The following is a 25673-nucleotide window of genomic DNA, read 5'->3' as shown; positions in this document are numbered from 1 at the left end:
CAAGATGCCATCTTGGGCTTCCAATTCATCTCTGAATGCCTAATATGCTCTTGTGACCACAGGAGTGTCCTTGATGCTTTCAGGCCATCCTTTCATCACTACTTCTTGCAACACTTGGAGAGCTGCATCTTGTTGGGTAGTTCACTTGATTTGAGCAAGGCACATGCCAGTCAGATTCAATGGCCGGAATTTTGCCATTAAGAATTGGGTCCCGTCGGGGTTGTGCAGAGGGAAAAATGGCGCACGAAGACGTTGGGCTGGGTCCCCGGCATCATTACGCGCTGACGCAACTTAACCAGAGTGGGAAGTCGGGCGCGATCGAGTTTGTGCTCACTGCCCGACTAACATCAATTGAGAAGTAATTAAGGTACTTCAGAATCCAATTGACAGAGATTTTACGCTACGTATCTGATTTTACGGCCGTTAATCGGGTCGTGGGGCGTGTCGGGAACCCAGCAGGTTCAAATGGGCGGCAGGCATTGATTCATGAGGGAGTTGGAGGTAAAAATGAATTTATTGAACTTTATTCATGCTGATGTTATTTGTGTGTCCTAACAAGGGTTGTAACTTGCAGGTTGTGCAGAAGGTTTAATCTGAATGTTTTGCACTGCTGATAGGGACCCATGTAATATTAGTTATTGCCTGAAGGAAGTACCTGAAGTGAGCCAGTCACAAAAGCTGGAAGCTATTACCTGTGGTCAAAGCATTTATTCTGCTGTTCGACAATGGGAATTGTTCACTCTGGAGGTGGATCATCAGATGAGGAGGACAGTGATTCAATTAGTGACAGAGGTACAAATGGTCAGGGGAACGTACAGCAAGCTGCACCAGTGCATCCTCATGTTGCTGGAGGGAGAGTAGTTCGCAGAGTCGCCCAGGAGCGACCAAATGTCAGGAGACGTACCTACCCAGTAGTAAGGGCATACCGAATGCGTCTGAACTACCTGCAGCTGTCAGAATGCCAGTGCAGAAGAAGACTGCAGCTGTCAGGGGAGACTGTCACATCTCTTTGTGGGATGTTGGCAGTAGATGTTGCATCAAACTGTATCGGTGGCCATCCAATGCAAATCGCTCTAAAGGTCACAGTAGCTCTTAACTTCTATGTGTCTGGCTCCTTCCAAGCCTCAGCTGTAGACTTATGCGGTGTCTCACAATCAGCAGCGCACCATTGCATAAAGGTTGTGACTGATGCATTGTTTCAACGTGCTGAACATTTCATCACGTTCAAGACGGACAACACCAGTCAGGCTGAAAGAGCCAGAGGCTTCAGCATTATATCCGGCTTCCCAATGGTACAGGGCGTGATAGACTGTACTCATGTGGCCCTTAGAGCACCAGCTGGACCCCCAGTCGGGGGCATTCATGAGGCACAAGGGATTCCATTCAATGAACGTTCAGCTCATCTGTGATCATCGGAGGCGAATCATGCAGGTGTGTGCACGTTACCCTGGTAGTTGTCATGATTCTTTCATTCTACACAACTCACAGGTGCCTGCAATTTTCAGTCCTCCACACAGAATGGAGGGATGGATACTTTGCGACAGGGGTTATCCTCTGAAGACATGACTCATGACACCAGTGAGGAACCCAAGGGGTGAGGCGGAGGAACGATACAACAGGAGCCATGCGGCCACCAGAGTGACAATCGAGCAAACTATAGGCCTCCTAAAGTTGAGATTTAGGTGTCTTGACCGCTCTAGTGAATCACTGCAGTGCGCACCGTTGAGGGTTTCCAGAATCATTGTCGTCTTCTGTGCCTTGCATGACCTGGCGATTGAACATGGAGATGCCCTAGAGGATGATCAATGACAGCGCGATGTGTCATCAGATGATGACGACGTTTCTGATGAGGAAGATGGGCATCAATCTAATGATGATCACCGGAGAGGAAGCTGAATGTAACTTGGCTCTAACTGCGAGAGAAACAAGGGAATCTCTAATAGGAACATGTTTCAGTTGAAATGATATAAATCTTCACACATTTTAATCTGATTTATGACATTAAACATTGTGAGGATCTGACAGTGCAAAATCTCTAACCTTTAGGGGGTGAGACAAAGCGAATAACCAATCCATCACATCATGAGGGACACGAACCAAGTGTGCGGCCTCACATTTAAGACAACTTGAGTTGACTAACTATGTAATATCTGACTTCAGGAATGACATGTCCAATGATAAAATCTCCAATTTAATCAAACACTATTGTTTTACAAATCAAATAAATGTACTTCAAGTCACCGAGTGCACCAGTAGTGAAATTAAAATGTTTTCTTAATCCGTTTACGCGTGCTCATTCGTGTGCATGATCCCTCGCCACCAGATTTACCAGAGGCAGGTGGCTGATCTTGTTGCCACCCTGCTTTTGATGACTTGGGCGGACGTCCTCTGCATGCTCGTGGCCGTGAGGGCCCTGGCATCTCAGGGTTCTCATGACAAATATCATGAGCACCCTTTATCACCCCGGGATTTAGCGGTTCACATGTCCCTGGCGAAGGGAGCAAGGAGCTGCAGGATGCATCAGAAGCACCGTGAGAGGAGCTTCCACATGCGATCTGCTGCCCCTGTGCCCTCGTAAGGCTCTAGTGGTCCTCAATGGTGGCATCAGAGCGCTGAGTGTCCTCAACCTGGCTCAGTCGCATCAGATTATGCTCTCTGATACTCTGGTCCAGGGAGGCCACAGTCGCTCTGAGGTCCCAAATTGCATGAAGAACTGGTCCCTCCACTGCAGCCGCCAGTCTATCAACGGAGGAAGTCAGATGTTCATAGCACGCAATGTCTCAGGCAACTCCGCCAGATTTCCATGGACCGCATTCTGCACCTGCAACATCGCCCGACAAAAGGATGATCTCAGAGGCACATCATGAGCTTGCGGCTCTGCACTGGCCTGGCATCCCACTCTCCTCCGAGTGTGTGATGCATCAGCCGATTCTGCCTCTAGTGTCTGGCCCGGCAACTGTGCTGTGCTCACACCAGTATGTGACATTGATTCCCCAGACACAGTCATCCCAACCAAAGTGTCAGTATCTGCTGTGGTACTTGGTGCATCGTGATGATGTGACGATGCACCCTCTGAGGCGCCCTCCTCCACCTCAGAGGTGGATGGTCGGGCAACGGTAACGCTTCCTGGCACATGCTGGGTTTCACCTGTTGGGTAAAGCATTGTGATCAGTTTCATCATCAATCCAGAGTTAAGTTTGTGCCTCCAGCATGGTTACATCTGGGTGATGTTACAATTGAGGGCAACATTCAGTGCATTTGACATTCACCAAATCATTGGCACAGTAGCACAGCCCCACCACCCCTACCCCCCATAATGAAGTATTACACTACATTCTGGAACACTCACTCTCATGGCCAGGTACACCGGCCTCGCCATCTGCCACGGCAGGTCCTCCTTCCTCCCCTGCTAAAGTTAAGGCATCCTCCTCCATCCCGGTGAGGAATGCCTGGGTGGCTATGCCGCCACTAGTACGTGACCTCTCCCGGGCATTGTGTGCCCTCTTTTCCTGAATAAACAAAGATACTTATTTTATACATAGTCAATGGCATATGACGGTGTCACCCAAAGGGTTGGTGTTGCATTTCACTGCTGTGACAGTGTTGGGCACAACTTTAACACCACAGCATCAGCGTTCATCTCAGACTTGCCCATCATGCGTCCCATTTCAAGGCAGCAGCCAGGCATTGATCATACAGGGCTTCCACATTGCATCATGGGTACACAAAAAACCTCCCTTGGCACATAACCGATTAGATGAATGAGGAATGCCCCTGACCCAGGCAGAGCGAAGCAGGTCATTGAGGCCCTTGCGGCCCTGCATCCATGTACACCTCACAACGCCTCGGCTGCTGACCTCCTCTGCAACCTCCAGCCAGGCCCTCTTGGTCACTTCGGAGGGTCTCCTTCTCCCATCTGAGCTGAACAGAATGTCTCTCCTCTCCTCAACGGCCTGGAGGAGGACCTGCAGTGAATCATCATAAAATCGAGGGGCAACACGATTGCTTCTACCCTCCATCACCTCTAACAGCAATATTTTTGTCTCCCAGTCTTTCTTGGTTTCAATGAATGGAGCCTTTGAAATCTCCAGACCTTAAAACAGTTGTATCTTCCATAACATCAAATGGGGAACTCAGTGCTCTGTTTCAAATCAGTAATCCTTTATGTAGGGCCTACAGTCAGCCTTCCGCGTATGTGGCCCCGCCCCCAATGATGCTGAAGTTCACGCCCGCGCGCGCCATTTCTTTTCGGAGTTACACTGCGGGCCCGCTGATTAGCTGATCAGCGCGTGATGCCGGCGGCCAGGCGACGCGGAGCGGGATCGGGGGCCTGATCCACTTCGGGCGGATCGGCCCCAGGGCCATCGGTAAGCGAAAAATTCCGGCCAATGTCTCTGCTGGGTTGATGACTTCCAGAGAATTTCGAGCTGCAGCTTCATGTTAGACCTGAAAGATTTCACACGCTGTTGTAGCATCCTCTACTTTCTTCATAGGGAGTGCTGCTCTCAACAGCAGTGAGAGCAATGTACATCTGTTTCCCTTGCTTGAATGTCATGCCCAGATGATATTTCTGTAACCAGAGTAACATTCTTTGCAGATGCTTTGGAGCAGATAATAGCAGCTTGAGGAAAATGCTTTGAAGTGGCTTGTGGTTGGATTTGACTGTTAATTTGTCTCTTCCAAGTAGGTATTGATGAAAACGTTCACAAGCAAAGACAATGGCCGGGCACTCTTTCTCAATCTGAGCGTAGCGTCATTCTGTTTGTGTTAACACCCTGGATGCAAATTCACTGGTTGTTCTTGCTGCATTAGGGTTGCTTCAAGTCCTGTCTTGCTGGCTTTACATTGCAGAGTGACTTCATCATTTACATCATAGAATTTCAGCACTGGCGTTGCTGTCACTAGTTGCTTGATTTTAGTGAGTGCTGCTTCTTGTTCTGTGCCCCAATACCAGTGCACATCCTTGGCAGTGAGTTAGTGTAATGGTTCACACTTTGATAACAAATTGGGCAAGAATTTTGCTAAATAGTTGACGAATCCAACAAATGGTTGCACTGCTTTTACTTCTGTTGGTCGCTGCATCGCTGCTACTGCTCTCACCTTTTTGGGATCTGGGTGAAGACCTTTTGTTGTCAGTACATGACCTATGTACTTGACTTCAAGCATCTTTTATTGCAATTTTTTCTTGTTCAGCTTCAGGTTCATCTGGTGAGCTCTGTCCAGCAGTCGCACTAGATCTTGATCATGGTCAGCAATGGCTTCTTCCATTGAGTCTCTGCATCCATAAACTAGCAAATCATCCACTATAGTTTCCACTCCAGGAAAATAACTAATTATCTCATGCTGTCTGCGTTGATACTCCTCTGGAGCCATGGAAATGCCAAATGGCATATGTAACCATCTGTATCTCCCAAACGGTGTCCAGAATGTGGTTAGAAAGCTGCTGCTTTCATCCAGCTTTACTTGCCAGTAACCATCCTTCGCATCTAGGGTAGTGAAGACTTTTGCAAGTTGTGACAAAATTCCTTCGATGGTTGGCATGGGGTAGTGAGATCTCTTCAGACTTTTATTTAGATCCTTTGGGTCAATGCAGACTCTCAGGTTTCCAGGTTGTTTCACTGCTACCATGCTGCAAATCCATTCTGTAGGAGTTATCACTTTCTTTATTACCCCTTTCTTTTCCAGCTCTTCTATCTTGTCTTTCAGGCTGGCCTTGAGGGCAGCTGGAACTTTCCTCAGTAGATGCTGAATTGGTCTTACCCTCTCATTTACTTCGAGATGATATTCTCCAGGAAGACATCCTAAACCTGTAAATACATGGTTGTACTCCTCTAGGATCTGCTAGGATCTAGGTCAATGGTTTAGTGTGCTGCGACATGTTGCAAATCTCTTTTTGCACGTTGAGGGTTACCAGTCCAAGCTTTAGACTTTCTCCAGCTGAGATGAGTGGCTTTTGCTTGCTGTCTATGATCTGGAACTCCATATCTTCGTTCTTGTCATTGCATTGGGCTGTCAGAGTAATTTGTCCTCTTGGCTCTAATATGGTGCCATCATATAGCCTCAACCTTACTTTTGAGGTCTTCATTTTTGCATCGCCATGTTGAGCCACTTTGCACAGGTCAGTGAAGGTCATGATGTTGCATGACGCACCAGTGTCTATCTGACACTTTATGTTGACTTGATATTCTCCTTCTGCAGTCATCATTCCAACAGTCACAAGCCATTTATCACCTATCGACCTGACTGAACCAATCTGTTGTATGGTGTATAGTGATTCGTCAGAACCTTCAACTGATATCTCTCCAGTCACCATCTGTACCTGCTTGTTGTGCTTCCTTCTAGCCAAGCACTTGTGTGCAAAATGATTCAGCTTCTTGCAGTGAGAACACACTGGATACACCTTCTTTTCCTTTGTGTGATGTCCTTCGCATTATTTACATCCAGCCTTTTGTCCGTGATCTTTCTGCCCTTTTGGCTGGGAATGTCTATCAGCATAATGCAAGGCCGGGTCTGTTCTGCCATGAATATGCTCTAGCTGCATAGGGGAGGCAGTGGTGTAGTGATACTGTCATTGGACTAGTAATCCAAGGCCCAGGTTATTGCTCTGAGGACATGGGTTCGAATCCCACCATGGCAGATGGTGAAATTTGAATTCAATTAATAAATTTGGAATTACAAGCTAGTCTAATGGTGACCATGAAACAATTGCCAAAAAACCCATTTGGTTCACTAATGTCCTTTAGGGAAGGAAATCTGCTGTCCTCACCTGGTCTGGCCAGATGAGACTCCAGACCCACAGCAATGTGGTTGAATCTTAACTGCCCTCTGAAATGGTCTTTCAAGCCACTCAGTCCAAGGGAAAATAGAGATGGGCAATAAATGCTAGCCTTGCCAGTGACACTCACATCCCGTGAAAGAATAAAAAAAAGTTTACAACCTCTGCACATCGCTTTCCTGAGAGTGTTTGTCCTCTCTTAGTAGAGGTGCACTCACTGTGGGATCACTTATGCCTGTCTTTAATTAGATCATCTTTTAGTTGCGCAAATTCACAGGATTCTGCGAGCTGTGTCACATATTGATCAATAGACTCTTTTTCACCCTGGGCCCTAATATTAAACACATACCGTTCATAAGTTACGTTCACTTGGGGTTCAAAGTATGCCTTCAAGGCTTTCAAAATTTCTGCTGTCCTTTTTTTTGTTCTTCGGAGAGATTTAGAGTGGAATACATTTGTAACAGTCTCTCCCCAACAGTGATAAAAGTGTAGCTACTCCTGGCTGCTTGGTTTGTTAATTAAATCTGTCGCAATTTTGTAATTTTGCCTTTGCAAGTGGAAAAATTGCCAGTTCTGCTTCATATCACCTTTCATCTTGATTGTCGCCAGGAGAGGAAAATTTGCAGCCATTGTGTCTTACCCAGTGCTTTCAGCTGTGGCCTGATTCTTTGTTAATTTTCTGTGGCTTCCTGTTGCTTTTAGCAGCTTTCAGCAGCTCTGAACATTCGTGTTCTTCTTTCAGTAACTGTGCTTCTTTACAGCTTTTCAACACTTAATCTCAGCTCCACTTTGACACCATGTTACGAGCTCACAGGACAACAGTCTTGCTTGTACTGTGTCTTTATTGAACTGAACTTGTGATGGTTGCCTGCAGTGAGTGCCTCATGGTACAGGGCACATGACTATGGCAAGTTTGGAGGCACATTAGTACAGTATTGCATTTTTATCCCAAACACAGAGGGTGGTGATGGTCTGGAACTCACTGCCTGAAAGGGTAGTAGAGGCAGAAACCCTCAACTCATTAAAAAAACTGTCTGGGGATATGCACCCCAAGTGCCATAACCTGTAGGGCTACGGACCAAATGCTGGAAAGTGGGATTAGGCTGGGTGGCTCGTTTTTGGCTGGCGCAGACACGATGGACCAAGTGGCCTCTTTCTGTGCGCAAACTTCCTATGATTCTATGATTCTAAATGGAGAGGTTTTGATGAATCGCTCTTAAATAAGACGACTCCACTTACTTTCCATGACTGTGAGACACATGTAAACTGCAACTACTGGAAAACCTCCAGCTACACTCATCTTTGCACATCCTATGTACACACATCTACCTGAGCTACTCTGTGGAACTAATGATCACCATGTACGCAAAGGTGATCGAGAACAGAAGGATCAAATTTTTAAAAATGCAGAGCGAAACATACAATTTAGAGCAACGCTGCTTAAGCTAGGAGATAAAGTACTTGTGAAATGTGATGGTCATATTGGAAAGCAAACAACTCCTTATGACATCACACCACTTGTTGTGACCAGCAGAAAAGGATCTGCGATCACTGCTAAGCACGGTTCACAAATCATCAAGAAACATACCATTCCTTAAAGCACTGAAAACACCACTCGTAAGCATTGAATCCGATTCGAACACCTCAGGTGAAGAACGAGAGTCAAATGAAACTACATCAGATGTCAGACAATATCCTACTCATGAGAGAAAACGCCCACAATACTTAAGAGACTATGTTACAAAGTGAACTATTATGTTTAAGTTTATTGTTTTGGAAACAAACAATTGAAACAAGCTATGTTTCTCATATACTAAGAAGGGGAGGGATGCCTTGTTGTAGTATTTTCAAATTGCAATTGCATTATGCATTCTGTACTCTAGAGGCTCCTGTAGAACACACATGCTAGCCAAGGGAAAGTGAAACTAAAACAGAATAAAGATGAAGCCTTTACGTACAGCAGCCTGCAGTCTTTGTCTCTCTGTCTTTGCCTCATATCTTATACTAAACTTGGCTAAACCTCACTCTAGTCCTGAGGACTTCACAGCACCCATATTGAAATTAGGAGCTTCATTAAAATTTAACAGTTGTTGTGTAGGTTTCTGCCCTAAATTTCCTGCCTCTCAATCTGGCTGGCTGCCGGGCAGGAAATGGAGTAAATAAATGAAAAGGAGGTCCTGCCATTGAATTCAGCAGGATTTCTGTGTTCCCAGCATTTCCAGGTTTTCCACACCATTTCCAGGTTTTCGCTCCCTCCTGTTAAATATCAGGGCTGTAACTCTGATACTGTCTGGCTTGCTGAGTGTTTGCAGCATTTTCAGTTTTTATTTCCAATTTCCAGTATCTGCAGTGTTGTGTTTTTGTTTAAGAAATTGGAGAACTGTACAAGTGAAATGATCAGAGAAACATCATTAGAGTTGTTATGGCACAGAAGGCGGTCATTCAGTGTTAGTCTGTGAGTCAACTGCAACTTACTAAATTAAACCAGTGTGACAAGAGTATCATGAGCAACATGTTTTGTGATCCTATCTGTTACATCAGTGCATTTAAAAAGAACACTATTTAGTGAATTGGTGCAAGATCTGTCATATTTTCACAGGTAATGAGAGACTCTTGATAAATCTTCAAGATAAACTGCTATGTGCTACCAAGGCTCCATATTTAGTGGAAGGAGGTTTTAGAATAAAATAGCATGGAATGTAAAAAGACCTTTCAGCCCATCAAGCTCCTTCTATAGATTTTGTACAATCCACTCCACAAATAATCTGAGTACAATTCCCAAAGGTAAATAAAGAAAATTCCAGAACAGCTAACCAAACTTGTGTATCCATTATATGGCCATATGTTGCCCTATGCTGACGACAGTCTTCCTTCCAGAAAAAGATAACTATTAAGCACTGTCGAATACTTGACCATCTCAGTGCATACCACTCACCAACTTTGTTCCCATTAGATACTTAGCCAGCTTCTTTCTTAATGAGTTAATTGTCTCAGCCATTTCATGAGAAAACTCTTTCGTATAAATAACCTAAGGAGGAGGCGCCAGAAATATCCCCATCCTCAATGATGGGGGAGTCCGGCACATCAGTGCAAAAGACGAAGCTGAAGCATTTGTAACAATCTTCAGCAGAAATGCCGAGTGGATGATCCATCTCAGCCTCCTCCTGAAGTCTCCAGCATCACAGATGCCAGTCTTCAGCCAATTTGATTCACTGCACGTGATATCAAGAAATGGCTGAAGGCTCTGGATACAGCAAAGGTTATGGGCTCTGACAACATTCTGGCAATAGTACTGAAGACTTGTGCTCCAGAACTAGCCACGCCCCTAGCCAAGCTGTTCCAGTACAGCTACAACACAGGCACCTACCCGACAATGTGGAAAGTTTCCCAGGTATGTCCTGTCCACAAAACGCAAGACAAATCCAATCTGGCCAATTACCACCCCATCAGCTTACTCTTAATCGTCAGAAAAGTGATGGAAGGTATCATCACCAGTACTATCAAGTGGCACTTACACAGCAACAACCTGCTCACTAATGCTCAGTTTGGGTTCCACCAGGGCCACTTGGCTCCAGAGCTCATTACAGCCTTGGTCCAAACATGGCCAAAAGAGCTGACTTCCTGAGGTGAAGTGAGAGTCACTACCCTCAATATCAAGGAGGCGTTTCACGGAGTATGGCATCAAGGACCCGTAGCAAAATTGAAGTCAATGGGAATCAGGGGGACAACTCTCTGCTGGTTGGAGTCATACCTAGCATAAAGGAAGATGGTTGTGGTTGTTGGAGGCAAAACATCTCAGCCCCAGGACATCACTGCAGGAGTTCCTCATGGTAGTGTCCGAGGCTCAACCATCTTCAGCTGCTTCATCAATGACCTTCCTTCCATTATAAGGTCACAGAACATACGAATATACAAATTAGGAGCAGGAGTAGGCCACTCAGCCCCTCAAGCCTGCTCCACCATTCAACAAGATCATGGCTGATCTGATTGTAACCTCAACTCCACATTCCTGCCTATCCCGATAACCTTTCACCCCCTTGCTTATCAAGAATCTATCTACCTCTGCCTTAAAAATATTCAAGAACTCAGCTTCCAGCGCCTTTTGAGGAAGAGAGTTCCAAAGACTCATGATGACCAGGGAGAAAACATTTCTCCTCATCTCTGTCTTAAATGGGCAACCCCTTATTTTTAAACAGTGACTCCTAGTTCTAGCTTCCCCCACGAGAGGAAATATCCTTTCCACATCCAACCTGTCAAGACCCCTTAGGATTTTTATGTTTCAATCAAGTCGCCTATTACTCTTCTAAATTCCAGCAAATACAGGTCTAGCCTGTCCAACCTTTCTTCATAAGACAATCAGCTCATTCCAGGTATTAGTCTAGGTCTGAAGTGGGGATGTTTGCTGATGATTGTACAATGTTCAGTACCACTCACAACTCCTCAGATACTGAAGCAATCTGTGCCCACATGCAGCAAGACCTGAACAATACTTAGGCTTGGGCTGATAAGTGGCAAGTAACATTTGCGCCACACAAGTGCCAGGCAATGACCATCTCCAACAAGAGAGAATCTAACCATCTCCCCTTGACATTCAACGACATAACATCAACATCCTGGGGTGACCATTGACCAGGAACTGAACTGGAGCAGCCAGTGGTTGTAAGAACAGGTCAGAGGCTGGGAATTCTATGCTGAGTTAATACACCTCCTGATCCCCAAAACCTGTCCACAAGGCATAATTAGGAGTGTGATGGAATACTCGCCACTTGCCTGGATGAGTGCAGCTCCAACAACACTCAAGAAGCTCGATACCATCTAGTTCAAAACAGCCCATCTGATCAGCACCCTATCCACCACCTTAAACATTCACTTCCTCCATCACTGGTGTACAGTGGCAGCAGTGCATACCAATTACAAGTACAGCAACCTGCCAAGCATCCTTTGACAGCAATTTCCAAATTTGCGACCTCTACCATAAAGAAGGACAAGGGCAGCAGGCACATGGGAACACCATAATCTGCAAATTCCCTTCCAAGTCATCAACTTTTCTGACTTGGAAATATATCACCATTCATTCACTGCGCTCTGTCAAAAACCTGGAACTCCCTTCCAAATAGCACAGTGGGTGTACCTACACCATGTGCACTGCAGCAGTTCAAGAACTGCTCACCACAATGTCCTCGTGAGTAATTAGGGATGGGCAACAAATAACAGCCTTGCCAGCGACGGTCACCTCCCATGAAAGAATAAAACAAAATGCTCAATACTGCGCAGTGATAAAAACTTCTAATTTTCTAATTTCACCTCCTCTAGTTGTCTTATCAAAATTAGGATAACTGATTTTACGTGTGGTCAAGTATCATTGGAATGGATATAAGTATAAAATTCCTAAAAATACATACAATAGCCGTGCCGATTTTTGTTTCTCATTTCTTAAGGAGTGCATTTAAGCTGAGAATAAACAGAGATATTGAGAGCAATGATTGTGAGAAATTACATCAATTCCCTCCAACAAGGTGAATGTCAATTGTGTTGAAACTTGTCTTCTCTTATGCTGTGTTTTAATTCACCGCAAAAACAAACCTCAGAGTGATATGTTATGAATTTTCACTCGACAGCTTGCTGAATCTGTTTCAAGAATTTGAACATCACAAGATAGATTCGGATAAAGAAGGCCATTTGATCTATCTGAGTGAATTTAAGGGAGGAGCAATTTGATTATGTGTGAGGAGATTGTGAATAAATGAGAGTTGTGACAAATCTCAAGAGATCTGGAATCATATTCTGCTATAAATTATGACGTTGCACCGAATTGATGCAAAAATATGACATCTCTACAAGGAATTAGAAAGAATCAAATGAATCTCCACAGTCAATTATTAGTGTCATAGAAATTGCTGGAAGAAATTACGATTTTTTTTTGAGAGGCGCGTAACAAATTAGACGATTTAAACAAATCATTGCAAGGGACAAGAACATCATAGTAATAATCTATGAAGCATGGCGAATCGCATCTTGAGATGACAATGTCGTCATGTAGCTCCGCGAGTGACAAGGGGATAGTGGCAAATCCATCAGATGAGGACTTTCAGATCATCGTGCGGAATGGGTATGAGAACAGGCATCACAAAGAATCACTGCCATTACTTTATGTAATAAAGGATCAATAAATTAAACGTTGCACAGAACTATCAGCCTCTGTGTGAGCTGTGATTGAACGAGCTGTTAAGTGATCAGAGAGCAAGTCTGAAGCTGTGGGGGCTGATTCAAGCTGCGAAAAATATCACCTGCCTAACCTTCCAACACCGCAATTACATGCTCTGGCACGGAAATAACTGGTCAGCGAACTGTACTAAATGACCATCCGTCCCCACGCTTAATTTCTATGCAGCTCACATACTGCTGAAGATCACAGCACACACTAGCATAGCCCGCACTTCATCCACCTCGCATCTTATTCATTGCATGTTCCAAAGAAAAATGAGAAAAAAAATCAGTCTGCACGGACCCACCACACGCCAAACTTTCAAACCAAAATCTTTAACCGGGCAACGCTGTCTGAAATGTACCAGAATGTACCAGATTGAGCAAGTGTATCAATGGTTTTGTGTCTGAAAGCTAAGGGGTAACAGAGCGACGGCGGCTGTGCTGCGCTGATTGGCTGGGCTGGAGTGTCTGATTGGGGAGGGGGGAGCGAACGCGAGCTCATTTCCTATTGGCCCGGAGTTGGGAATGATTGTTGGAAAGCGCGAGGGAGAGAGGAGGAAAGGGGTGGGGGGGGGAGGTGAAGCGGATGAAACACCGTATCCCATTGGTCTAGAGATGAAGTCCTAAATGTAAACTGGGTCCCGATTGGCTACTCGCTGGTGTCTGGGTTCTTTTGGCTTCTGTTTTTTTCCCCCATTTTTCACGCGGCTCGGAGGGGGAAAAAATTAAACCAGAGAGAGAGATAGAGATAGAGATATGCTGGCGGCGGGCAGGGCTTCATAGTCAAGTTAAACTGACGAAGAAGAAGAAGAAGGAGGAGGGCGAGGGCGCCGCTGGACTCGAGGGAGCGGCGAGTGACAACAAGCAGAGGGCGGGCGGGAGAGAGAGAGACGGAGACGGAGAAGCCCCTGAGGAGCCATGGCGGTGGCGGAGCTGCTGCTGGCGGTGGGGAGAGTGCGGCCGAGACTGGGAGACAGCAGCAACTGGAGTCTCCTGGACTAAGGGATCGAGGCCTCGGCGCTACAAGGTCTGCTTGAGGGTGGAGAGGGTTTTCCTCCCCTTATAAGCATCACACCAGTCTCTCGAGATAAGGAGGCCCAAAGAAGTAACGGGGAGAAAAGGAGAGGCGGAGGCTGCGTGTGGATTAGTTTCCCACTCCGTTTGTATTGATGGGGGAGGGGAGAGGAGGTTGGGGTTGGGGGGGGGGGGGGGGGCATTCTGCACAGACTGGCATGTGGAAATTGGGTCTGAGCAAAATATTGTGCCGAGGTAGCGTTGTATTTTTTCTCTTCTCTCCCCTCCCCCCGCCCGGACTAGAGTTGGTCCATGCACGATACAGCAGGTTACAATTGTGCGAGTAGTTATTAGTAATTTCCACATCGCATCCTCTCGGTGCGACTCGGCACTTGGGCGAATTTATCAAACAGAAACACCCACGACAAATGGTTAGTTGTCAGGAGCCATTCCCGGCACGTAGGGAGCAGTGTGAAAATCTGCCTCCAGACTACATCTGTTCCATCTTCCTTTTAAATGAGCTCCCTTTTTCCGGATCTTCGCCTTTTTTTTCGGGTTGGGAAAGCACCGGTTTTGCTAGGATCACATATCTTGCTGAGTTTCTGGAGATCGGAGGAGAAAAGGAATAAAAAATGAAGGAAACTTTGTGTTAGAAGGTGCTAAGCATAAAGCGCACCTTCTGTGAGAAAAGTCAAGTAACAGGAAAATTATTTTAAAAAAAACAGGCGTTTCCTTGTTTGGGCGGACTGTCAGGAGAATTGAGTTCTCTTGTTTCATTGCATTCTTCTGATCACTGTCCTTTTAAGGAGGAATGTGAACATTATGATACAAATGTGATTTATTTGCGACAACTGATGGTGTGCATTCTTTATTTTCAGTTTGTTCAAGAAGCAATGAAGAAGAACGGGTAGACCGGCGAGTTATCATCTGGCTTTTTTTGTTGTTGCTGTTCATGATTGGATTTTTCAATGTTTCGAGCCAAGGGAGTATTCTCCTGATCTGGATTCGCTTCAAATTGAAATGAAATAATGGCGACGCGAAGGACCTGTCCAAATGAGGAGGATGGCGATGTAAATGGGAAAAAACATCCATCTACTGGAAAAGATGAGGTACGGTTGAGACCAGATTCTGTGTCTTTTTAAACAGTCATAAGGAGATTTAAAGATTTATTCCTTTTACATAACGCCATGTACGAAGGGATCAGCAGTTGATATGTGGCTTTTGATTTACTGTTTGTCGTCTTGCTGTATTGGGCGCACTGCCCGCTAGGCTCAACAGATTATGCTCCAGAGATTTAGCCGGGGCTTGTGTATTACAGTTTTAAGCTTTTCTTCGTTAGGAGTCTCGGTTGTAATTATGTACGAGGTTGAATTGCTGTTCCTGGAATCGTATTTCAGCAAGTGCAAAAGCACATCACTCTGACTTTTGTATTTTTAATATATGTCAATGTTGCTGAAAGGTTGAAATTTTAAAAATACTATTTTTTAAGCTGTTGTGGGCAGATTCTAACTTGTCATTTGTAGCAAGGAATTTTTTTTAGCGAGCAAGTTTTTTTCCAATTGATTAAAGTAATTGAAGAGGTGCGGCGTTATTGTGACTGGCGAACTAAAATGACATTTGAAATTATGGGCCCTTTCCATTGTTTATATTCTTAAATTGTCACTGAGTCTGGAGAGTACAGAGTATGTTATCTCCCACCATGTATGGTGTTCTTCCTTAACGGTGCGGGTGGTTCAACAAATGGGTTAATTATGTGCGGTTTAATGGGAAAAAACGCTACTGTAGTAAAAGTATGGGTGTAACCTAGAGACAAGTGTTGGGTTTTACTGGAAGGCTGGTTGGAAGCTGGGACCTGTATGGAAAATTCTACAACCTCCTAATTCTAAAATTTCTGTTAAAATCAACCTTTTGTTGTGTTACATTACAATGATTATTTGTATGTTCTAGAAATGTAAATTTGTATAAGAATGCAACGTTAACTGCATCAGGGAATATACCCTGGTGAAGAGGAGCTTTCACTTCTACCATTTCATGAAATATAATTGGATTGAATAGTGTATGATGGGGAGAAGACCTAATGGTTACAACATAGGGCTTTTTTGGTCAAGATATTCTATATTGACATCTTTCATATACTAAGCTGCAAAACTTTCAATGTGTATTTTCCTTTCTGCACTACTAAGCGTGTATTTCTTAGAATGTTATTCCTTTATCGTTCATATTTTCAGCATGTGCCGAATAGCAGCTTTACTCTTAATCTTTGCTTTATGAATATCCTACTGCAAGTGCTTTGCCTCTTAATTTTGAGGGTGAAGTGAGTTGCCGGTACAATGGTTAACAATATAGAATCACTGCATTTTGAATGAGTGGTTTATTGGTTGTATTTGGGAAAACTCAAACTATTCCCTGAGGTAGTGGTTGAAGTAGAAGTCAAAGGTGAGGTTGAAAATAACAGCAAGCTATAAAATAAGATGTGCTAGTCTCATCTGTGTTTTTTCTAGCACTAGTAATGTATTTGATGAAGCTTTTAGTGGTGTCAGGAGGGAACAAGAAATACAAGCATTTCATTCAGTTCCATTTTGCAGCTGGAAAAATGAGGCAATTCATATTTACAAAATTGGAGGAGTGCTGTGATCAGATGTACTAGTGGGTGAGCGTTTGAAACATTACATAAACTGTTCCAGTATATATTTTCAACTTTGGTTCTGATGTAAAATAATGCAAATAGACAGTTATTACAACAATCCCAGATACAAAGTTCTTTACAATTAAAATGATTCTAAGAATTACAAATTAAAAGTGCAGCATGTGAAAGTTTGTTTTTATTCCAACTTTCACTACATGCCCTAATCAGATTAAAGTAGATTATTGGGTATGATGTGACTGCTGATTATTGTAGAAAGTTAACATAGAATGGTTCATGTGTGCAGATACATGACAAGAATGGAAAAGCAAAATACTGCAGATGCTGAAAATCTGAAATAAGAATAGATGATGGAAATACTCAAGTCTGGCAGCATCTGTGGGGAGTGAAAGAGTTAACATTTCAAGTTGATGAACGTTTGTCAGAATGTAAAGCTATGTGACAGAATGCTTTTGGTCCTGGTAACTTAAAGATATATAAATTGGGCATTTGTTGAAACATTGGTGATATTGTGTAGTTGGTGTGTTCTTAATTTGTTTTTATGCCCAGTACAGCTTATTGTAAAAAGTACACAGCCCTTTGGATTCTGATTATACAGTGTCCGATTATAGCCTATCTAGCATTCACTCTACTGAAACTATATACTAAATGTAATTTTATAATTTGATAGAGAAATAATTTTTCTCATTTGGAGTGCAGACCCATTGAAGTGAAGAGAGCAGAAGTGTTTTCTTGTGATTTGAAAAAAACATTAACTCACTCGAAGTAAAACTTGATGCCTGGATTTTTGCAGTTCCAAGCTCACCAGTCTCTGACTTTCCTGTCCATCAAAATGAATGAAGAGAAAATAGTTAGCTGGTGAGCACAGAAATGGAGAACTCCGTATCTGTAACCTGTATTTTGGTAATGGTTCGTAAATGTAGTCTGCTTTATAATTGAAATGTTCTTTAAAGTTATCCAAGGTGCTGTGCACCCATAGTACAAACTGAATATTGCCTGTGACGGTTTCAGCTGCTGAAGAATTATAACACATTATACATGGAATTCATTGCGAGTGACTTGGCTGTTATCACCAATGAAACCATTCTTACTGAGATCCTCACCCTGCCCTACGTTGAGATGAATTTCTCTAAGGTCTGTGCTCTTTTTTTAAAGTCCATTTTATATTGGAGTACTGCTTCCTGAAACAGATCTCTCATGCAGTTGAAATTGCACTTTCTCATATTGTCATGGCAGACTGAGCAGGTGAAACACTCTTACCCCCCTTCATATGGGAAGTGAAGAAGCTTTGCTGTTGCCAGTGGACCTTTGGGAAGCTATGATCACTGAAACAAATATTGCAAAAGTTCTCTCTGAAACAGCTGTATTCAGGTCAGAGACAGTAAAATCATTTTCTGCCTATATGGGAGTGAACAAAAGCATTTCAGACACAGATCAATGGCAGCTACATTTTTTGACTACCTTGCTTCACATGGTACTGCTGTTTTTGACGTTAGACCACGACCGAAAATTACCTACTTCAGTGCAAACTTTTAAATGGGGAAATTAAGTCAATATGATTTAGTGGATGGGGATGTTTGCTTCATTCCTGGTAAAGAATTTTTCTTTTCTTTTTCCTGTGACGTGCCTCCTCTTTCTGAAAGGTTCGTTTTAGATTTTTGCTTCCAGGCATCTACCAATGCTGGTATTCAGTTAAGACTATTTCACAATATATTTAATGGCTATGGTGGTGTGGTTATGTTACTGGACTAATAATCCAGAGAAAGTGATTTTCAGTTTTTACCATGGCAGTTTAAGAATTTGAATTCAGTTTATTTAAAAAAAGAAAATTAAAAACAATCTACTGTTGGTTAGAATGACCATGAAACCGTCAGACTGTTGTAAACTACTAATGCCCTTCAGGAAAGAAGCTTACCATCTTTTACCAGATCTGGTAATATGCAACTCCAGTCCCACAGCAACACTGTCTCTTACTTGCCCTCAGAAGTCATCTAGCAAAATAGGTCCATCATGCCACTAGACTACAATGGTTCAAGAAGTTGGTCCACCAGCACTTTCTCAAGGCACCTAGGTGTGGGCAGTTAATGGTGGCTTTGCCAGTGATGTCCACTTTCCCAAAAATTTATTTCAAATGCATGGTACAGAGCTACATTTCCCTGTTTGGAAGTGCCTTTGCCCCTCTCCACGCTACAGTAAACATAGTGTGCGTTAATTCGCATCCCAGATCTTTGTGCAGTGGTTTGGATTCCAAAACTCACTGAACCAGCATTTATATTCCAGGATATCTTCAGAAAACAATTCTTCAATACTGGATCTGCAGTTCCAAAATGGTAAACGGTGGTTTTCCCCCTCCCCCCTCCCCCCTCAAACAAGCCTGCTTATCTTCTGCAGTAGCTGAAACAGATGCATACAGGTCTGTGGGAGTGGCACAGCTCTGCTCGCCTGATAGAGCAGGCTTGAGCTGTTCAGACTAGTACAGCACAAAAAACTTGGCAGTCTCTACAAGAAATGGCGAATGCTTCTGTTAGGGATGTGGGCTATTATGATATTTTAATAGTGTATATGGCTTCTGACACTCTCATTTTATTCATTTGTGAAGAGAATTTTTGTAATTTTGTTTGAACTGAACATAAGTTTTGCTTTGGCCATTTGATAGTGATGCCATTTGCAGAAACTCAGTTTCTCATGAGAACTACCATGTTACCTGATCTTTACAGTCAATGGGAATGTTTCATTGGCTACTTATTCTTGCATTTAATGCTGAATGAGGGGAAAAAGTGTTTCAAATATGTGCTGTAACATTGTGCAATGCCATATATTTTTCCAAATGTAAATTTTTCTCAATTAGTATTTGAACTGTATATAAATGGTTACATCTTGTGACCAGGTTTTTTTAGTTTGATTAAATTCCAATAATTTGACCATTATGACAAATTGGCAATAAAACAATTGTTGCAGACTTAATAAACAGGAAAGTCTTTTTTTTTATTCGTTTGGGGATGTGGGCATTGCTGGCTGCCAGCATTTATTGCCTATCCCTAATTGCCCTTTAGAAGGTGGTGAGCTGCCTTCTGAACTTTTGCAGTCCTTGGGGTGTAGGTACACCAACAGTGCTGTTAGGAAGGGAGTTGGAGGATTTTGATCCAGTGGCAGTAAAGGAACGGCGATTATAGTTTATGTCGAGAATGTCAAGATGGTGTGCGGCTTGGAGGGGAACTTTCAGGTGGTGGTGTTGCCATGCATCTGCTGCCCTTGTCCTAGGTGGGAGAGGTCCTGGGTTTGGAAGGAGCCTTGGTGAGTTGCTGCAGTGCATCTTGCTGCTGCAACTCTGTGTCAGTGGTGGAGGGAATGAATGTTGAATGTGGTGGATGGGGTACCAATCAAGCGGGTTGCTTTGTCCTGGATGGTGTCAAGCTTCTTCAGTGTTGTTGGAGCTGCACCCATCCAGACAAGTGGAGAATATTCCATCATACTCCTGACTTGTGCCTTGTAGATGGTGGACAGGCATTGGGGAGACAGATGAGTTACTCACAGCAGAATTCCCAGCCTCTGACCTGCTCTTGTAACGACAGCATTTATGTAGCTGGTCCAGTTCTGCTTCTGGTCAATAGTAACCCCCAGTATGTTGATAGGGAATTCAGTGATGGTAATGCTATTGAATGCAGAGGGGAGATGGTTAGATTCGCTCCTGTTTGAGGTGGTCATTGCCTGGCATTTGTGTGGCGTGAATGTTACTTGCCACTTATCAGTTCAAACCTGTATGTTGTCCAGGTCTTGCTGCACAGGGACACTGGCTGCTTCTGTACTTGAGGAGTTGTGAATGATGCTGAACATTGTGCAGTCATTGGTGAACATCCCCACTTCTGACCTTATGATGGCGGGGCAGGTCATTGATGAAGCAGCTGAAGATGGTTTGGCCTAGGACACAACCCTGAAGAACTCCTGCAGTGATCTTCTGGGACTCAGATGATTGACCTCCAACAACCACAACCATCTTGCTTTTGTGCTAGGTGTCTCTCCAACCTGCAGAGAGGAACCCCTGCACCACCCCCCCCCTTTGCAAACTGGCCAATGACTCCAGTTTTGCTAGGGCTCCTTGATGCCAGTCGGTCAAATGCTACCTTGATATCCAGGGCAGTGAGTCTCACCTCACTTCTGGAGTTCAGCTCTTTTGTCCATGTTTGAACCAATGCTGTAATAAGGTCAGGAGCTGAGTGGCTCTAGCGGAACCCAAATTGAGCATCAGTGAGCATGTTATTGCTACGTAGGTGCAACTTGATAACACTGTTGACGACTCCTATTACTTTGCTGATGGTAGGGAATAGACTGATAATGTGGTAATTGGTTGGGTTGGATTTGTCCTGCTCTTTGTACACAGGACATTCTTGGGCATTTTTCCACACTGCCGGAAAGCTGCAAGTGTTGGAGCAGCTTTACTAGGGGTGTGGCTAGTTCTGGAGCACAAGTCTTCAGTACTATTGCTGGAATGTTGTCGGGGCCCATAGCTTTTGCAGTATCCAGTGCCTTTAGCCGTTTCTTGATATCATGTAGAGTGAATTGAATTGGCTGAAGACTGGCATCTGTAATGCTGGGGACCTCAGGAGGAGGCCGAGATGGATAATTTTTTAATAAAAAATTCGATTGTGGGATGTGGGCATTGCTGGCTAGGCCAGCATTTGCTGCCCATCCCTAATTGCCCTTGGACTGAGTGGCCTGCTAGGCCATTTCAGATGGCATTTTAAGGGTCTAGAATCACATGTAGGCCAGACCAGGTAAGGATGCAGATTTCCTTTCCTAAAGGACATTATAGAACCAGATGAGTTTTTACAATAATTGACAATGCTTTTATGGTCATCATTAGACTAGCTTTAAATTCCAGATTTATTAATTGAATTCACATTTCACCATCTGCTATGGTGGGACTTGAACCCTTGTCCCCAGAGCATTAGCCTGGGTTCTGGATATTACCACTATGCCACCGCCTCCCCCTAAATCCTCCATTCGGCAATTCTGGCTGAAGATGGATGCAAATGCTTCAACCTTGTCTATTGATGTACTGGGCTTCTCCATTGTAGAGGATGGGGATGTTTGTGGAGCCTCCTTCTCCTGTCAATTGTTTAATTGTCCACCACCACTCACTACTGGATGTGGCAGGACTGCAGAGCTTGGATCTGATCCATTGGTTGTGGGGTCGCCTAGCTTGCCTGTTGCATGCTGCTTCTGCTGTTTGGCATGCAAGTAGTCCTGAATTATAGCTTCAGCAGGCTGACGCCTTATTTTTAGATATGCCTGGTGCTGCTCCTGGCATGCCCTCCTGCACTCTTCATTTGAATCAGGGTTGATCCCCCGACTTGATGGTGCTGGTAGAGTGGGGGATAAAGTCTGGACAGTTGCATCTCCGCAAGGTAGATTGGTGAGGACGAGGTTAAGTGGGTTTTCCCCTCTTGGTTCCCTCACCATCTGCTGCAGACCCAGTCCAGCAGTTATGTCCTTTTGGACTTGGCCAGTGGTGGTGCTACCAAGCTACTCTTGGTGGTGGACATTGAAGTCCCCCACCCAGAGTACAAGCTACCCTCAGTGCTTCTTCCAATTGATGTTTAACATGGAGAAACCCTGATTCATCAGCCGAGGGGGCCTTGCAGTAGGTGGTAATCAACAGGAGGTTTCCTTGGCCATGTTTGAACTGATACCATGAGACTTCATGGGGTCTGGAGTCGATGTTGAGGACTCTCAGGGCAACTCCCTCCCAATTGTATACCACTGTGCTGCCACCTCTGGTGGGACAGAACATACCCAGGGAAGGTGATGGTGGTGTCTGGGACATTGTCTACAAGGTATGATTCTGTGAGTATGACTGTGTCAGGCTGTAGCTTAACTCTTCTGTGGGACAGCTCTCTCAATTTTGGTACAAGCCCCCAAGTGTTAGTAAGAGGGCCAGACCAGGTAAGGGCGGCAGATTTCCTTCCCTTAAGGACATTCGTGAACCAGATGGGTCTTTACAACAATCCACAATGGTTTAATGATCACTAGAGTAGCTTTTTAGCTGCAGATTTATGAATTGAATTTGAATTCCACCATCTGCCCTGGTAGGATTCGAACCCATGTCCCAGAGCATTAGCCTGGGGCTCTGGGTTACTAGTCTAGTAACATTACCACTATGCCACTGCCTCCCCCTACTTAAATAACTTTATTTGTTGTGGATTATTTATAGTAGTGGTATGTATATTGATCTAGCACGTTGGAAGGTTCAGTAGCAAGACTATTTTGGTGCAATCTGTCTGAAATGCTGTAGTTATGAATTCAGGTTTGGCCTTCAATATTTGTATGAAGTTTTGCTTCAATATTTACCTCAAGTGTGAAATTATATTTTTGCTGGTCACTGTTCTATTCCGGTTGGGAAAGCCAGTTGACGAGGGATGATCAAACATTACAAGCTACACTTCCTAACTCAACAGTAAGTTTTGTTTTAATGCAAGAAGTGTAGTAGGTAAGGCAGATGAACTTAGGGCTTGGATTAGTACCTGGGAGTATGATATTGCTATTACTGAGACTTGGTTGAGGGAAGGGCACGATTGGCAACTAAATATCCCAGGATATTGATGCTTCAGGCGGGATAGAGAGGGAGGTAAAAGGGGTGGAGGAGTTGCATTACTGGTCAAAGAGGATATCACAGCTGTGCTGAAGGAGGGCACTATGGAGGACTCGAGCAGTGAGGTAATATGGGCAGAACTCAGAAATAGGAAGGGTGCGATAACAATGTTGGGGCTGTACTACAGGCCTCCCAACAGCGAGCGTGAGATAGAGGTACAAATATGTAAACAGATTATGGAAAGATGTAGGAGCAACAGGGTGGTGGTGATAGGAGATTTTAATTTTCCCAACATTGACTGGGATTCACTTAGTGTTAGAGGTCTAGATGGAGCAGAATTTGGAAGGAGCATCCAGGAGGGTTTTCTAGAGCAGTATGTAAATAGTCCAACTCGGGAAGGGGCCATACTGGACCTGGTGTTGGGGAATGAGCCCGGCCAGGTGGTTGAAGTTTCAGTAGGGGACTACTTTGGGAATAGTGATCACAATTCCGTAAGTTTTAGCATACTCATGGACAAAGACGAGAGTGGTCCCAAAGGAAGAGTGCTAAATTGGGGGAAGGCCAACTATACCAAAATTCGGCAGGAGCTGGGGAATGTATATTGGGAGCAGCTGTTTGAAGGTAAATCCACATTTGATATGTGGGAGGCTTTTAAAGAGAGGTTGATTAGCGTGCAGGAGAGACATGTTCCTGTGAAAATGAGGGATAGAAATGGCAGGATTAGGGAACCATGGATGACAGGTGAAATTGTGAGACTAGCTAAGAGGAAAAAGGAAGCATACATAAGGTCTAGGCGGCTGAAGAAAGACGAAGCTTTGAAAGAATATCGGGAATGTAGGACCAATCTGAAACGAGGAATTAAGAGGGCTAAAAGGGGTCATGAAATATCTTTAGCAAACAGGGTTAAGGAAAATCCCAAAGCCTTTTATTCATATGTAAGGAGCAAGAGGGTAACTAGAGAAAGGATTTGCCCATTCAAGGACAAAGGAGGAAAGTTATGCGTGGAGTCAGAGAAAATAGGTGAGATTCTAAACGAGTACTTTGCATCGGTATTCACCGAGGAGAGGGACATGAAGGATGTTGAGGTTAGGAACAGATGTTTGATTACTCTAGGTCAAGTCGGCATAAGGAGGGAGGAAGTGTTGGGCATTCTAAAAGGCATTAAGGTGGACAAGTCCCCAGGTCCGGATGGGATCTATCCCAGGTTACTGTGGGAAGCAAGAGAGGAAATAGCTGGGGCCTTAACAGATATCTTTGCAGCATCCTTAAACACGGGTGAGGTCCCGGAGGACTGGAGAATTTCTAATGTTGTCCCCTTGTTTAAGAAGGGTAGCAGGGATAATCCAGGTAATTATAGACCGGTGAGCCTGACGTCAGTGGTAGGGAAGCTGCTGGAGAAGTTACTGAGGGATAGGATCTATTCCCATTTGGAAGAAAATGGGCTTATCAGTGATAGGCAACATGGTTTTGTGCAGGGAAGGTCATGTCTTACCAACTTAATAGAATTCTTTGAGGAAGTGACAAAGTTGATTGATGAGGGAAGGGCTGTAGAAGTCATATACATGGACTTCAGTAAGGTGTTTGATAAGGTTCCCCATGGTAGGCTGATGGAGAAAGTGAAGGCGCATGGGGTCCAAGGTGTACTAGCTAGATGGATAAAGAACTGGCTGGGCAACAGGAGACAGAGTAGCAGTGGAAGGGAGTTTCTCAAAATGGAGACGTGTGACCAGTGGTGTTCCACAGGGATCCGTGCTGGGATATACATAAATGATTTGGAGGAAAGTATAGGTGGTCTGATTAGCAAGTTTGCAGACGACACTAAGATTGGTGGAGTAGCAGATAGTGAAGGGGACTGTCAGACAATACAGCAGAATATAGATAGACTGGAGAGTTGGGCAGAGAAATGGCAGATGGAGTTCAATCAGGGCAAATGCGAGGTGATGCATTTTGGAAGATCCAATTCAAGAGTGAACTATACAATAAATGGAAAAGTCCTGGGGAAAATTGATGTACAGAGAGATTTGGGTGTTCAGGTCCATTGTTCCCTGAAGGTGGCAACGCAGGTCAATAGAGTGGTCAAGAAGGCATACGGCATGCTTTCCTTCATCGGACGGGGTATTGAGTACAAGAGTTGGCAGGTCATGTTACAGTTGTATAGGACTTTGGTTCGGCCACATTTGGAATACTGCGTGCAGTTCTGGTCGCCACATTACCAAAAGGATGTGGATGCTTTGGAGAGGGTGCAGAGGAGGTTCACCAGGATGTTGCCTGGTATGGAGGGCGCTAGCTATGAAGAGAGGTTGGGTAGATTAGGATTATTTTCATTAGAAAGACGGAGGTTGAAGGGGGACCTGATTGAGGTGTACAAAATCATGAGAGGTATAGCAAGAAGCTTTTTCCCCAGAGTGGGGGATTCAATTACTAGGGGTCACGAGTTCAAAGTG

General features: G+C 44.3%; 1 protein-coding gene across 2 annotated transcripts in view; it reads left to right on the top strand.

Moving 5' to 3' along the window:
* The first annotated feature begins 13574 nt into the window (after window positions 1–13574).
* The window catches only part of LOC137348453 (rho GTPase-activating protein 21-like), a 298000-nt gene continuing 285901 nt past the window's right edge, over window positions 13575–25673 (top strand). For both annotated transcript variants that reach the window (XM_068013769.1, XM_068013763.1), the window contains exons 1-2: window positions 13575–14009; window positions 14875–15105. In XM_068013769.1, the coding sequence (XP_067869870.1) occupies window positions 15025–15105 (81 nt within the window). In that variant the 5' untranslated portion in view covers window positions 13575–14009; window positions 14875–15024. The remainder of the gene's footprint in view (window positions 14010–14874; window positions 15106–25673) is intronic.

Source organism: Heterodontus francisci, chromosome 2 (assembly GCF_036365525.1).
Source record: "Heterodontus francisci isolate sHetFra1 chromosome 2, sHetFra1.hap1, whole genome shotgun sequence".
Classification (NCBI taxonomy): Eukaryota; Metazoa; Chordata; class Chondrichthyes; order Heterodontiformes; family Heterodontidae; genus Heterodontus; species Heterodontus francisci.
Note: the sequence above shows the minus strand (reverse complement) of the source record. Positions and strands in the feature narration are given on the sequence as shown.